General features: G+C 45.8%; 1 protein-coding gene across 1 annotated transcript; it reads left to right on the top strand.

Moving 5' to 3' along the window:
• Nucleotides 1-1,553: 1,553 nt before the first annotated feature.
• Nucleotides 1,554-4,736, top strand: LOC112890668. Its single transcript, XM_025957516.1, has 3 exons — nucleotides 1,554-2,271; nucleotides 3,529-3,682; nucleotides 4,700-4,736. Exons 1-3 carry the CDS (start codon nucleotides 2,039-2,041, stop codon nucleotides 4,703-4,705), a joined length of 393 nt encoding a protein of 130 aa, XP_025813301.1. The 5' UTR covers nucleotides 1,554-2,038; the 3' UTR covers nucleotides 4,706-4,736.
• The last annotated feature ends 10,236 nt before the right edge of the window (nucleotides 4,737-14,972 follow it).

Raw genomic sequence — 14,972 nt, 5'->3', positions numbered from 1 at the left:
TATATATATTTACTCAAAACTTGCATTGGAAATGCGCGTGTTGAAATATGCAAAAATTTTGGGTAAAATGGTAAAAATTAAGGATGTTTATGTAATTTTATAAAAATACAAGTCCTTTTATGCAAATATTTGATTTACAAAAGTAACTTTCAAAATTACTCAGGGCTAAAGTGTAAAAGTGCAAGTCATCATGACGAGTCTATCCCGTCATTATGACGTGTCATAAATGCTTGCATTTAGGTCCTAAATTTCATAAAATTACGCTCTATAGGACAAAAGTAATTCAAATCCGACTTTTGTTCAAAGATTCACGTGTAAAAATATAAGTTTTGAGTTTTTGAACTTGAGCCCTAAAGCAATGTTGTAGAGTTTGAAAAACTCTCCAACTTTTGTTTTGGGCATTTCTTCATTTGGGTTTTAAATCAACGGGAAATTTTGTTTTACAAATAGGTCCCTTAGTTTTCTGAAATTACGCATAGGTCCTTGGAGAATTCCATCCCTTCTTCTCCTCTGTTTTTCTTTTCCCTGGTGCTCCTTTATCCCCTTCCGATGCTATCCCCTTTCTCTGGTCACCATACTGGTTCTTCCTCTCTCTCCCGTCTACCCTTCCTCCAATCAGTCCAACACAGGCAGACGGGCGGAGTGCGGCTGCGCAGGCCAGCAGGTGCGGCTCCTGGTGCGGGCAGCAGAGGGCGCGCTGGGGCGGGGGCCACAGCGGGCGGCTCGGCCGGTGGGCCGCGGCAGCGGGCCCAGGCACGCGCGCGCGGGCGTCGCGCAGGCGGGGCGGCAGCAGGCGCTGGCGGCTGGGCGGAGCGCGCGGCGCGCGGCTGCGTGGGCGAGCCGGTGCAGGGCGCTTGGACGGCGCGGAGCAGAGCAGCTTGGCGGGCGGAGGCAGCGGCTCGGCTGGGGCGGCGCGCGGGCGCTCTGCAGGTGGCGCGCAGGTGGCCTAGGCAGTGGCGCAAGCGGGGGGGCACTGAGAGGCTGGCGGCGCTAGCGCACAGGCCCGGGCGAACGGCTCTGCGCGGGAGTGGGCGGCGCGCTGGGCGCTAGCGCAGGCGGCGCACGGCTCGGTCAGCGGGCGGCGGCTGCTGGCGACGCGGACGCAGACGCCAGGCGAGCACAGAAGCTGGGTTGAGCGGTGCAGTGCGGGTGACCGTGTTCTACGTCGGGGAGCTGCAACGCGAGGGGGAAATTGGAGGGCAGGAAGTGCAGCCAGGAGGACCGTAGGCCAAGCCCAGGGGTGAAGCGAGGCCGGCTCGGCGCTGACGGGTTGGATGCGCGCGCCGTGCAGCGGCGGCTCGTGGCCGGAGCAGGAGCAGCGCGGGTGGCGCGCGTGAGCCGAGCGCAGGAGCGAAGCCGACGGCTTCAGGCGAGCAGTCGGCGCTGGCTCGCGAGCGTTGAGCGAACAAGAGCTGGAGCACAGCACAGTGGAAACAACGTGTCGGTTCGGGAGTGGCGAGGGCAGAAGCGAGGGTGTGGCAGATGCGAGCGCGCGGGTGGAGCAACGCGTGCACGGCAGAGCAGTGTAGCGCGCAGCAAAGGCACGGCAAGGCCGAAGCGAGCGCGTGACCAACAACGGAAGAAGGAGGAAGATCTATGCAGGGCAACGACGTGCAGAGCGGCGGCGTGCAACGCATGATGGAGTTCCCGCTGGACGAGCTCAAGCTGCGACCGAGTTGGTGTGCAGGAGGGTCGCGCGTGATGGACATTAGAGGCCGTCGCGGAAAACGCAACGGAAGGCACAACCCTAATGCAAGCGGACCACGGTCCTCGCGAAGGCGGAAGTGTGAGTACGGCATGGCGAATCAGAAAAAGAAGCCGCGAAGCGAAGACAGTGGTCGGGCGTGACGAGCTCGGAGGAGGTGCGGTGCAGTCAAGCCAAGGAGGATTTCTTCTTGTGCGAGTAGAGATATTCGGTCGGCCCGACTTTGGCATCGCATGTGCGTGCGAAGAGGAAGTTCAACCCGTGAGCAGGAAAACCCTAGGGTTCGCGAAGAAGTCGGTATAGCGAACCCATTCGGCTCCATCGTCTCGTCCCATGATCCCCGACATTCAACGGTTCTTGCCCCTCGTGGATCGCTCAACCGTTATAACCACGAATCACCGCGAAGATTACTTCTTCGGCCATTCTCTACCCACTGCAATTCCCGGCAAGCTACTTCGTCAACCACAGAATCTCGTCGTCGTCGAGCTCATCTTATCGACGCCAATCCTATTCACCGCGAGAATTCACTTCCGTTTGTTCTTCTCCACGACTAAGGCTACCCCAAGGTTTGCCCTGATTCTTTGAATCTTTCTAATGCCGGTGATCCCTTTGCCGGAATATCGTCAGTATCTTCCTGCTATCTGTTTTTCCCAGATCAGGGACTTAATTGCTTCGTTTTAGAAAGTTCTAGGGTGTTTTCTGTAAGGTTTCCAGAGTTTTCTTTATTTCAAATCAATGAACTTCTACATTTCATAGATTTTCGTAGGACGTTCATAAAAATGTAAAATCAGTTTTGTTTGAAACCCTAAGTCAAAACCTACAAGTTTTATGTTGTGATTCTGAGTTGAAAGTCTTTGATTTGTAATCTAGGTTAAATCTTAGGAAATGAATGCTTTATTGTGTCTTTTGTAATATGCATGTGTTGTAGCTGAGTATAGATTATAGAATGTATGTTTCAAGTGAAAAAGTGTGGTAATTAGTTAATCCATCACACAAACGCTCATGTCCCTACCATCAAGACATTGTCCTCGTCTTGATTGCTGTTTCCTTAACTTCCTTGTCATATATAGATCCTTGTCAGTCTGTGTGCATCTACTGCTTAGCTAATACGTCTTGACAGTTATACTTCAGTGGCAGGTTATCAACCCAGCCACTTAGCATCTGTTTTCTTTAAGTATATAATGTTCCTGTGTAACAGCTATCAGTCGATGCTTCTACCATCGGCTGGTTACCTGAAACGGTTGTTATCTTTCTACTATCGGCTACTGCCGGTAACATTCTGTTGTTCCGTCCTATATCGGCTATCACATAGCCGATCAAGTTGAGGTGCACACACGATCTTAGGGTTCTTGCTATCGGCCGATCCAAGCCGATTCTAGTCGTTTTCCATATCGGTCAAATATGGCCGATCAATCCTTAGTTTCCTCATCCTTGTCCACACACTTCCATCAGCCGATTCATCGGCTAAGAAATCGGCTATATATCTATCGATCACATACCCTTAACCACACTTCAATTAGCTACACAGGTCAAAATACACAACCCTAGATCAGTAGGATAGTACAGTAGACACGCCTCTGTTAAGCACAACCGATGCACCTTTCCATCGGCTAAACCCCCATTGTTTCCAATCGGCTCTATTGTGATCTTCAACGAGCAACCGATTCTAATTAGTTGTCCCTCTTAAGCTCGGTCTAAGTTTAGCTCAGGTCTTTCTGGATGTTATGTGAGTAATATCTTAAATGGATGTTGAATTGCAACGTTGTTGTGAAGTGAAATAGTTTTATATACACACTTTGAGTGTAATGCTGCATTGCATGTAGATACGACTACTTCTGCGACGGTACCTACAAGTTTTCCCAGGAATTTACGAAGGATATGTCTGAAGATCAAGTGAACGTCACCAAGGAATATCGCAAGCCCCGAACCAAAGTTCGGAAGATGTTAACATTTCTGACTTCAGACCCACCAATAAAGGCAAGCCCCGGACATATCCCACTACTTTATTTACACTGCAATCTATGTCTATCTATATTATATCTTGCATTAAGTCTAGGAATTGAAGTGAAACCCTAGATGCATGAATCCTAGGAATCCAATGCAATGCTCCCGAGTCCTTATCGGATAGTTGCTCCGCTAATAGGACCGGTAGAAGTCGAGTGATTTTCTGTCACTCGCGCGATATAGGAGTTGCATGTTTACATTCCTGCAACCACTATAAGGATGACGGACAGGGTCATGTGTTGTATCATGACCTGGAAATTTACCCTGTCTGTTTTGTTAAAAGTTGATAAGGTCAATATGTGTGGTAGTGGTGGCTAAGCGTTTGAACAGTACTAGCCACATGCCGCGAAATATGGTAAAGCGGTAAGCCTAGTAACCAATCGGCCCGGTAAGTGGACATACCTCCCACCACTCAATCTTTATGTTATGTTCACACGCACCGACCTGTGGGAGTACGTTCTGCATGGCAGACTGGAATACGGGTTTTGTAGTCGCGCTACAGACGTATGTCCTGCACGAGTGATGTGCGTACGGTCCTGCAAGTCGCTTGTGGTGGCCTGTCCACGAGTCGGAATGAAAGGTAAACGGTTGCTTCGGAACGCCCTGTTGGTATTCCAAGCGTGTGTGTTAGGTTTACCTTGCAAGGTTGAATCTCGATTCAGGAATCATCCGCCTCTCACGATGCATGAGACTGCTTATCCCTTTTACCCCATTGAGTAAAAAGTGTAATTGTTGATGAGATAATCCTGATGGATGATAATATCTAACATGCTTGTTTAGTATAGGTGCTTACCTAGAATGGTTAATGAAACTAGAATCTGAAAGCTAAAACTTGAAAGAAAATTATACTCTTAGTTGCTTTTCCGCTAAAATAAACCCAGAGCCTTGAAATGCCTTCATGAGTCTAGTTATGGGCTAAAGTATTCCCAATCCCGGGTAAGCCTTGCTGAGTATTAGTATACTCAGTCTTGCTAGTTTTATGTTTTTCAGGTATAGTCCTTGAAGATTCTACTCTTCCCCTATCTTGGCCCTGTGCTCTCCCAGAAGGTTGGTCCGTGGAATCGGATCCGTCCCCGACCAACATTGGTGATACCGAGTGATGTCGTGCCCAGGCTTAGCATGACATCCGTCTTGTCGACGTGCTGTAGATCGTCGCGTATGTTTTCCGCTGCCAAAAACCATAGCTTTAATGGTTTGTAATCTTTTCTCTAGATTTGAAACTTCATACTTCTTTTGGAAACTCTTGTAATGTAATTCTCTGTGATGTAAAATGTGATGGTGATTGTATCTCTAGACTCACCTTCGTGTGAGGTAACCTTATTTGATCCTGTGTATCGGTGGTTTATCGGGACGTTACCCGACAGGCCAAGGGATTATACCGTTTGAAGCATGTTGGAGCCCTCGGGAGTGGACTCGCGTACTTGAGCCGGTATAATTCAGGTTGGTTCTGCCACATATAGGCTCTTAAGTGTCATTTGGATAGAATAGAAGGTAGCACTAGAACCTAAGAGAAAAATAATACCAAGTGCTAAAGTTGTATCTTTATAGGAGGGAAAGTGAAAAAGGGAGGTTAAGTCTTAAGAACAATGGGTTGTGGTGTAAAGATAGGGACCTATGTGTAATTAAAACAAAAACTATAGGGCTTTTATGTAAAATAATTGATGTGTAAAAGTAATCTTTATGTTTACTTGAGGGCTAATATGTAAAAGTACAAGTCATCGTCACCTCCCATGAACTTTTGCAAATGCGTTCAAAATTTGATCAAAATCACTTTGGTAAGGACCAAGGTAATTCAAATGTTACTTTTATTCAAAACCTATCTTGTAAAGCTGAAAAATTTGAGCTTTTGAACTTGAGCCCTAAAGCATTTTTGTAGAGTTTGAAAAACTCTACAACTTTGATTTTGGGCACTTTTTCATTTGAGCTTTAAATCAGCGGGGAATTTCACTTTACAGAGAGGTCCTTGGATCTTTTTAGTTTTACATATGAGTCCTTAGATGTTTTCCCCTCTCATCTTCTTCCTCTGAGCCCTCCTGTTCCCCTGCTCTGTTTCTGCCACCGCTGCAGTTCCTTCCCCCGACCGCCGCTGTGCAAAGCGCCGCCCTCCACCTCCTGCTCGCCCTCTCCACGCGTCGCCCAGCCCTTCCTCCTGGTGCCTGCATTCCCCCTCACTGGCCATCCCTCATCTCTCCATGTCGGCAGACACACCTGCACGACCGCCACGCACTTTCGATGAGCTCCCGTCGCCGCCCTTCATCCCCTCTTTAATTACTTGTGCCCAGAGCTGTGTGAGGCCATCCACCCAACATCCCTTCACTTCCCAAGCCGACCTCGCTTCTACCCTCACCGGATTTTGGCATTTCGCTTCGTTCTGAGCGCCGCCGTCAACCAGCTCCGGTGGGCAGCCTTCTCCCGGCCCCTTGGGTCCGTTCTGGGTGGCTTAGGGGGACAAGGGCGAGTGGTAGATCGTAGTAGAGATAATTTAGCCCCTGCTCCATGTCTTGAACAGCCGGAACGTGCGCTGCCGCCATGGCCGAGCTGCGGCCATGGGGCACCGCCGTCGAGCCGTGAGCTCCGGCCGTCTCGAGGCGTGGCTGAGGTTCGGGTTTGCTCAGGGAGCGTTGGTGATGCTCCCTAGCCGTCTATTTGGGAGACCCGTGGCCCTGGCGTCGCCGGCCACCATGGCCGAGCCTTGTCTCGCCGCCGGCCGTGGTGTTCCGAGTCAGCAGAGGAAAGAGGGGGGGGGAGTAGAGATGCCTTGTGTGGGTCTGCGCGCAAGGATGCCGAAGAGCCAATTTTCATCCTGGACAGGGTCGCCGGGGGGGCAGGCCGCCGCACCTGCCTCGGCATTCGGCCCGTGGCCGTGGGCAGAAGGAGGGGGGAGAAGAAGCAGAGGCGGTCCCACCTGTAAGAGGAGATCAGGGAGGGAGGGGTAGATGTGTAAAGAAGAGAGAAGTCCTAAGGGGTTTTCTGCAAATAGTTTTGGTTGGAATTCTTTCCAATAGCTGAAACATGATTAATTCGGTATAAATTGTAGAAAAATCTAAAAATGGCAAAGACAGTTTCATTGGAAACTAGATTTCAAACCCTACAACTTTTGTTAATAGAGTTTAGTATGAAACTAAATGCTTTTGTGTCTATTTTAAATCTAAAGTTAAGAGGTATTTCTCTGTGTAACTTCTACACTGTAACTTTGTTGCTTATGATTTTTGGTATGTAATTGCTATGAGTCCTATGTGATCTTATGTTGAAGTTTTACACTTAACCTTGTTTGGTAATATAAGTTCTTTTGAGTTTGGGCAATTCAAATTTGAAATAATTTAAAATTAGTTAAGCATGTTCCCTGGACTTAGTTGATTAAATCTTTTTATCATAACCTAAGGTGTTGATAATTAGTATGTAGCTAAATTTTCAAAACTTTATGATCCTATTTCCCTAAGTTTTGAATTTAAACTTGGAATTTAAATTCAAATCCAAATGTTCTAAGTTTCTATTTGCCATAAATTCAGTGCTATAATTATGGCTCAATTAGGAATGGTAGTTCAAATCTAAACCCCTATGTTTCATGAACTCTTGTATGTTGACTCTGTTGAATTGCAACTTTGTTGTGACATAAAATCTTAAATTCAAATCTTGTCTTACTTAAATTGTTGCATAACATATAGAATCAACGACGCTCGACGACGGACACTACGAATTGGTCTTAGGACAAGACCAAGGGTTTTCTGAAGACCTAACACAAGCCGTCGAGGAACTAACTGAAGCCCCGAACCAAAGTTCGGAAGCCTCTGACACTCCTGCCCCCAACCCCACTCAAGAAGGCTAGCCCCGATGCATATCCCAGTATTTCAATTTATTACAATTTCATTATTATATTATATATCTTGCATTACATCTAGGAGTTGAAATGAAACCCTAGTTGCATAAAATCTTAGGAATCCAATGTATTGTACCCGAGTCTTTATCGCTTAGATGCTTTGCTAAATAGGACCGGTAAAAGTTGGGTGATTTCCTGTCACTCGCGCGATATAGGAGTTGCTTGTTTACAATTCTGCAACCACTATAAGGATGACGGATAGGGTCATGTGCTGTATCATGACTTGAAGATTACCCTGTCTGTTTTGATAAAAATTTTAAGGTCGATATGTGTCGTAGTGGTGGCTAAGCGTTTGAAAGTACTAGCCACATGCCGCGAAATATGGTAAGCGGTAAGCCTAGTAACCAATCGGCCCGGCAAGTGGACATACCTCCCACCACTTGTAATTTGGTTTTTCTCACGCACCGATGTGCGGGAGTATGTTCTGCAAGGCAGACAGGAATACGGGATCATGTAGTCGCACTACAGACATATGTCCTGCACAATTGGTGTGCATACGGTCCTACAGTCGCTTGTGGTGGACCTGCTCCACGACCCGGAATGAAAGGCAAATGGTTGCTTTGGAATGATCTTTGGATGTTCCAAGCGTGTGTGTTAGGTTTACCTTGCAAGGTTGAATTCGATTCAGAATCGTCTGCTTCTCACGAGGATTGAGACTGCTTATCCCTTTTGCGACATCGAGTAAAAAAGTATAATTGTTGATGGGATAATTTTGATGGATGATAAACTCTATCTTGCTTGTTTAGTGTAGGTGCTTACCTAGAATGGCTAATCAAGCTAGAATCTACAGGCTAAAACTTGAAAATAGATTATACTCTTTGTTGCCTTTCAGCTGAAAATAAGCCCAGAACCTTTACAATACCCTCATGAGTCTAGTTACGGGCTAAAGTATACCCAAACTCGGGTAAGCCTTGCTGAGTATTAGAATACTCAGTCTTGTTAGCATCTGTTTCAGGTATAACTTTCGAGAATCCCACGGACAACCCTGTGTGGCCAACATCTGTTCCTTTTGGCTGGTCCATGGAGTGGGACCCGTCCCCGGTTGGCAGTGACCCTCCTGAGTGACACCAGGCCTTGGGCTAAGCATGGTGTCCACTTTCACGATGTGTGTAGTCGCGTAATCTTTTCTTTCCGCTGTGCGTTTGGACAAGCTGTTCTGCTTGTCAGTTTAAACTCGGTTTGTATAAGTTTACTTGAGTTTGAACCTGGTTTGTAACAATGTTTGAATATCTGTAAATTAAAGGTTGATGAGCTGTCCTGTGATTGTAAACTCGCCTTCGTGTGAGGTAAGCCTGCTTCGATCCTGTTGAACCGTGGTTGTATCGGGCGGAGACCCGACAGACCAATGGATTGTTCCGTTTGAAGTGCGTTAAGTTAATAACAGCTGCATTGTAATCATTAACGCACTTGAGCCGGAATAATTCAGGCGGTTCTGCCACGGCTGGTATCAGAGCTGTAGGTTTACTCTTACATTTGGAAAAGCTCTTAAAAAGTGTTTTCAGGATAAAATGGGCCAATAAATGAGTTTATAAAGTACGTTTGATCCGTTAAGGTTGATGCCTAGAACGTAAAGCCCTAGGGACTTAAACGGGAAGTATCAGGTGGCTATTGGTATCTATATATGTATAGATAGTTCTGACTGCAGCACTACTTTCTGTTAAAATTTAAATTCATATACAACTCAACCTTAATTTTTGTAACGACACCTACGATCGTGAGGTAAGAAGGTAAGGATCCTCAGCTAACTGGGGAGTTAGCCTTCCCGTCGGTGATGCGAACCGAACGCTGTTTCTCAAGCAGTGGCTTACTTGAGATGCTGCCAATATATCAACTTAGGTTGATCATATTGGGAGTATATGGTTCGGCGCAGGGTATGGCGATCGCTGTTCATACCCCCGCATTTTGCGGTACCCCCATGAATACGTTGTTTCGATAACGTATGTTAACGTTGTCTGTATGGTGGTAATTGTACAGATGCTGTTTCTATAGTGAACAGTACTGTTTGGGGACGCTTTCATGTCGTGCTGCCATGAAAGGTTCATGATATATATATATATGTATGTGTTCTTCTGCAGGTACACTAACTCCGATTAAGAGGTTAGGACGACTAGGATCTATCGATTAGTTATATAATGACAGACGTATGGGTATGCCACTGGGATTAACCACGTAAGTCCGAACCTATTCGGCAGTTGTTTTGGTTGTGAGGACAAATAGTGCGTGCATGCATAATTTGTTAGTAACCAAAAGAATGTAATGTAAGTTTAATACTGCCAAGGATGAATGGTATGTTGTTTGTCTTTGGGAATGGGCTGATAGAGTTCTGATGGTAGTTTTAAGTTGGGTATCTTAAAGTACCTTAGGCTTCCATCTGATTTTCAGTCCTTACTGTTATCAGAATTGATTATCTTAGTCCATTTATCTTGTACTTTCTCAGCAAGGTAAAAAAGTCTCACCATTTGCATTTTTGTTGCGGATGGCAGCCCCTCCTAACATTTTTTTTGGGATCCGGCAGGGCATCTCCATACAAATGCCCTGCATTGGGAGGGTTTTCCTCGTTTGCCTTGGGAATCCTTAAGGTCATTTGGCTATACCGACCCTCCACAGTATGATGCAATGGAGTATCAGGAAGAGGGTGTTTATTGAGCCCGAATTAAAATGACTATCCCTCAACACCCGCATTGTTCCCAATGGCAACCCATTGAAATTGAAGTAATGGGTTATCGGATTGCGGATACCATTGAATGGAGCGTATGAATTACATTTCTATCTGGTATTTGTGTATCGTCTGAAGTTGGGGTAAGAATATGGTTAATAATGGATATCTCCTTTATTTCAGATGGTTGGAGCTACTCGTGGAACCCCGGAAGGATTCCGGGTAGATCAGCCCAGTGGTTTTCAGCAACCGCCACCGCCACCTCCAAATCTGGCCGAGGTTATGGCCCGACAAACAGAGCTCCTCAACCAACTTGTACAGGCTCAGATAGGCCACTTCCATCAGCAACCCCGAGGCTGAGATGAACCCCTATCGGCCAGTTACCAAGACTTCCTCAGTACCCAGCCTCCATTATTCCATAAGGCAGACGAGCCTTTGGACGCAGACGCTTGGCTTCGAACCATCGAATCTAAGTTCGCCTTATTATCTGCTTCATGTTCAGATGAAAACAAGGCGCTTTTTGCAGCCCAGCAACTCCGCGGCACAGCTCGCCTATGGTGGGATCATTTTCACGCTATGCAGCCTGCTGATCATGTCGTCACCTGGGATGAGTTTCGGACTGCGTTTCGAGTGCACCACATACCCGAAGAACTCATTGAGCGAAAGCTCAATGAATTTCTAAACCTGACTCAAGGAACCCGCACCGTCATGCAATACGCACAAGTTTTCAACCACTTGTGCTAGTACGCGGGATACCATGCGGACAGTGATGCCCGCAAAAGAGATCGTTTTCGCCGTGGCCTAAACACCAAACTTAAAGAACGACTGAATTTGGTAAGGGCCAACAATTTTAATGAGTTGGTCAATATGGCCATTACTCAAGAAGATTGCATCTCAGCCCATAGAGCAGAAAAGAAACGGAAGGCACCTACAAGGCCTGCAACTACGCAACCGTCTAGGTATCGGTTGGTCCCGAGCAATGCCCTTCGGGCCCCGCCTCGAGGCAATTTGCCTGGCAGATGGGTAGCCAGACCACCCCAACAGGCATGATTCAACCGACCACCAATGCCACAAACTCAACAGCAACCTCAACAAGGTCCGTGGCCGAGCTTTCCGCCAGCCACTCAAGGAAACAGCAACTATCGTTGCTTCAATTGCGGAAGCCCGTCTCACTTCATCAAGGACTGCCCTCAACCTAGGAAATCTTTCCAAGGGCAGACATCCAGTCCGATCGACAAGGGTAAGGGCAAGAGACAAGTGGTCCAGGTCCATCAAGGGAGGGTGAACCTCACCACACTCTTCGAAATTCCCGAAGGGACACCGATAATGACGGGTACATTTTCTATCAACCATCACCCCGTTATTGTTCTTTTTGATTCTGGCGCCACCCATAGTTTTATCAGTAAGGACTGTGGGACTAAAGTGGGCTTGGATATTTATTCTACTAACAAAGATTATAAGATAACCACTCCTGGTGGGAAAATCTTATCAAATCAAATCTGTATGAAGGTACCACTTCTACTGGGTAGTCAATTGATGAAAACAGATTTACTTCTGTTAGACCTAAAAGGAATGGATGTTCTTTTGGGAATGAACTGGATGACCTAGCACCATGTGTCTTTAGATATCTCTTCTCGAACTGTGGAGATAGATTCACTTGAACACGAACCTACCATTCTTTATCTTCCACAACCAGAGTGCCTCAACTTTTGTACCTATGCTGCATCTGGGATTAAGTTAATAGATATCCCTGTGGTTCGTGAATATCCGGATGTCTTTCCAGACGATTTACCTAGAATGCCCTCAGATAGAGATATCGAGTTCATCATAGAACTCCAACCTGGCACAGCCCCTATCTCTAAGAAATCCTATTGCATGCCTCCTAACGAGTTGGCTGAGTTGAAAATCCAACTCCAAGATCTCTTAGACAAAGGTTTTATTCATCCAAGTGCATCACCATGGGGTTGTCCAGCCTTGTTTGTGAAAAATAAAGATAATAGCCTAAGGCTGTGTGTGGGCTATCGTCCTCTCAATGCGGTAACTATCAAAAATAAATATCCCCTACCCCGCATTGACATTCTTTTCGATCAACTAGCCGGAGCTAAGGTATTTTCTAAGGTTGATCTTCGTTCCGGCTATCATCAAATTAAGATCCAGCCCAGTGATGTTCCAAAGACAGCTTTCTCCACCCGATATGGTCTATACGAGTATCTAGTCATGTCGTTTGGTCTCACTAATGCTCCAGCCTATTTCATGTACCTCATGAATTCTGTCTTCATGCGGGAACTTGACAAATTTGTTGTAGTCTTCATTGACGACATCCTAATCTACTCTAAAACTCCAGAAGATCATGTCAAGCATCTCCATGTCATCCTTCAGCGATTAAGAGATCACCACCTGTATGCCAAATTCTCCAAGTGTGAATTTTGGCTAGATACAATAAAATTTCTGGGTCATACTATTTCTGGTGACGGTATATCCATTGACCCCAGCAAAGTACAAGAAGTGATGGATTGGAAAGCTCCCACAACAGTCCATCAGATCCGTAGTTTTCTTGGTCTAGCTGGCTATTATCGTCGGTTCATTCCGGATTTCTCCAGAATAGCCAAACCTATGACCGAACTACTAAAGAAAGGTGTTAAATTCTCTTGGGATCAACAATGTGATGATGCATTCCATATTCTCAGAGATCGTCTTACTACTGCTCCAATCTTAGCTCAACCAGATGTGTTAAAACCCTTTGACATCTATTGCGATGCATCAGGAACTGGACTTGGTTGTGTGCTCATGCAAAACCACCGAGTAATTGCATATGCATCACGAGCACTTAGAGTTCATGAACAGAACTATCCCACCCATGATCTCGAGTTAGCAGCTGTCATTCATGCTTTAAAAATTTGGAGACATCATTTAATGGGTGCAAAGTGTCATATATATACCGACCACAAAAGCCTCAAATATATCTTTACCCAAGTAGATTTGAATATGAGGCAAAGACGCTGGTTAGAACTGACCAAGGATTATGATCTAGAGGTACATTACCATCCAGGCAAGGCCAATGTCATTGCAGATGCCCTCAGTCGCAAAGCACACTGTTCTTGCTTATCTGTTGAAGCTTTCAACGAAACTCTTTGTTGGGAAATGAGAAAGCTTAATCTAGAAATCATTCCCCAAGGTGACTTGAACCATCATTCAGTTGAAGCCACACTTAGGGATGACATTGTTCTAGCCTAGCATCGCAGTAAAGGAGTTAGAATCATTAAGCAAGAGATGACACAAGGAGAAGGGAAATATAAGTGCTTCCAAGTGGATCCAGAAGGAGTGTTATGGTTCAACGAACGTATTGTTGTACCCAAGGACCATAAACTCCGTAAACAGATAATGGATGAAGCCCATCTATCTAAATTTTCTATACACCCTGGCAGTACAAAGATGTACCAAGATCTAAAACAAAACTTTTGGTGGACCCGCATGAGACGAGAAATTGCCAAGTATGTCTCAGAATGTGATATCTGCCAACGAGTCAAAGCCAGTCATCTGAAAGCTTGTCACACCCGATTTATAAGAACATAAATCGAGCAATCATATATGCGCCAGGATCAAGTCACGCATATATACAACAGAATCATCAAGATATCACAACACGTATCTCGAAATAAAAGCATATAAATTATAAACAAATATCTTTATTACAACTGAATCAAGAATCAGTTCAAGGAATGCGGAAGCGTAAAATAAATACATGAAAAAGCAGGGCGCCACGGGGACGTCAACTGGGAGACAACGCCTAGAAATCGTCGAGTCCGCTGATGTAGTTCTCCATGTCAACTGGTACTGAGCAGCAGTCGAAGATATCCCAGAGAGAACAGAAGAGTAGAGAAGGCAAGTGTGAGTACACAACTTGTACTCAACAAGTATAACACGAATTATGAGGCTCTAGGGTTAGCTGACTCAACTGCATTAGCTTTTAATCTTGGCAAATTTTATTAAAGATAATTACTAGAAGTGGATGAATTACCATACCCAAGTTACATAATAATTAATCAAGATTAAGCATAAATCTACTGAGAACCAAACCAAACCACCCAAGATAGGTTCCCACTAATCAGACAGAGGATCTGGGCCGCTCATGACCGTGAGCACGGCTAGTATACCAGTTTTACACTCTCGAGAGGTTGCACAACTTTACCCACAAGTCGTGAGCCACGCTAGTTGTCCATCACACTTCCTTAGGTGAGATGACTAGCAAGCACACTACGAGACCGTCACAAAGGACACGTTGGTAAGGTGTAACCGCTAAGGATTCTGGATCAACGACTATGGAGCAAGCCTTGAGGGGGTACAAGACACACAAGACAGACCAAGCCTCGTAGCGCGAGGGCCATAGAAGCTTACCACCCCTCTTGCCCCGCAGGTAAGTTACTCCCAAACCAAAATGACCTAATTAGTAAGTCAAAACCGTCCCATTCCAGTCTTGTGGTTGCGCGGTTGTCCCAGGTTGTCGCTCTATGAACCGGTCCTTATGGAGAGTAGCCAACCAAGCACTAAGCACCGTGCTGGCTCCCTAAACCATGTTTCTAACAAAAACATATTTTAAGAGACGTGAGCCGCTCAAGCACACAGCACAGAGGGCCACTCTCAGGATCAAGTTGCATATAACCATTAATCAAATTTAATTTAAAAGAACCGAGATGTGTGAGAGCGCAGCACCTAGCACAACTAACCAAAAT

Source organism: Panicum hallii, chromosome 4, assembly GCF_002211085.1.
Source record: "Panicum hallii strain FIL2 chromosome 4, PHallii_v3.1, whole genome shotgun sequence".
Lineage (NCBI taxonomy): Eukaryota > Viridiplantae > Streptophyta > Magnoliopsida > Poales > Poaceae > Panicum > Panicum hallii.
The sequence above is the reverse complement of the archived record's forward strand: the minus strand, read 5'-3'. Positions and strand labels throughout refer to the sequence as shown.

Bases quoted from the DNA above. Each gene is read 5' to 3' on its own strand.
- LOC112890668 (XM_025957516.1), top strand. From the start codon at position 2,039: ATGATCCCCGACATTCAACGGTTCTTGCCCCTCGTGGATCGCTCAACC. The intron at 2,272-3,528 runs GTTTGCCCTGAT...CATTGCATGTAG, and splicing joins ACGACTAAGGCTACCCCAAG to ATACGACTACTTCTGCGACG.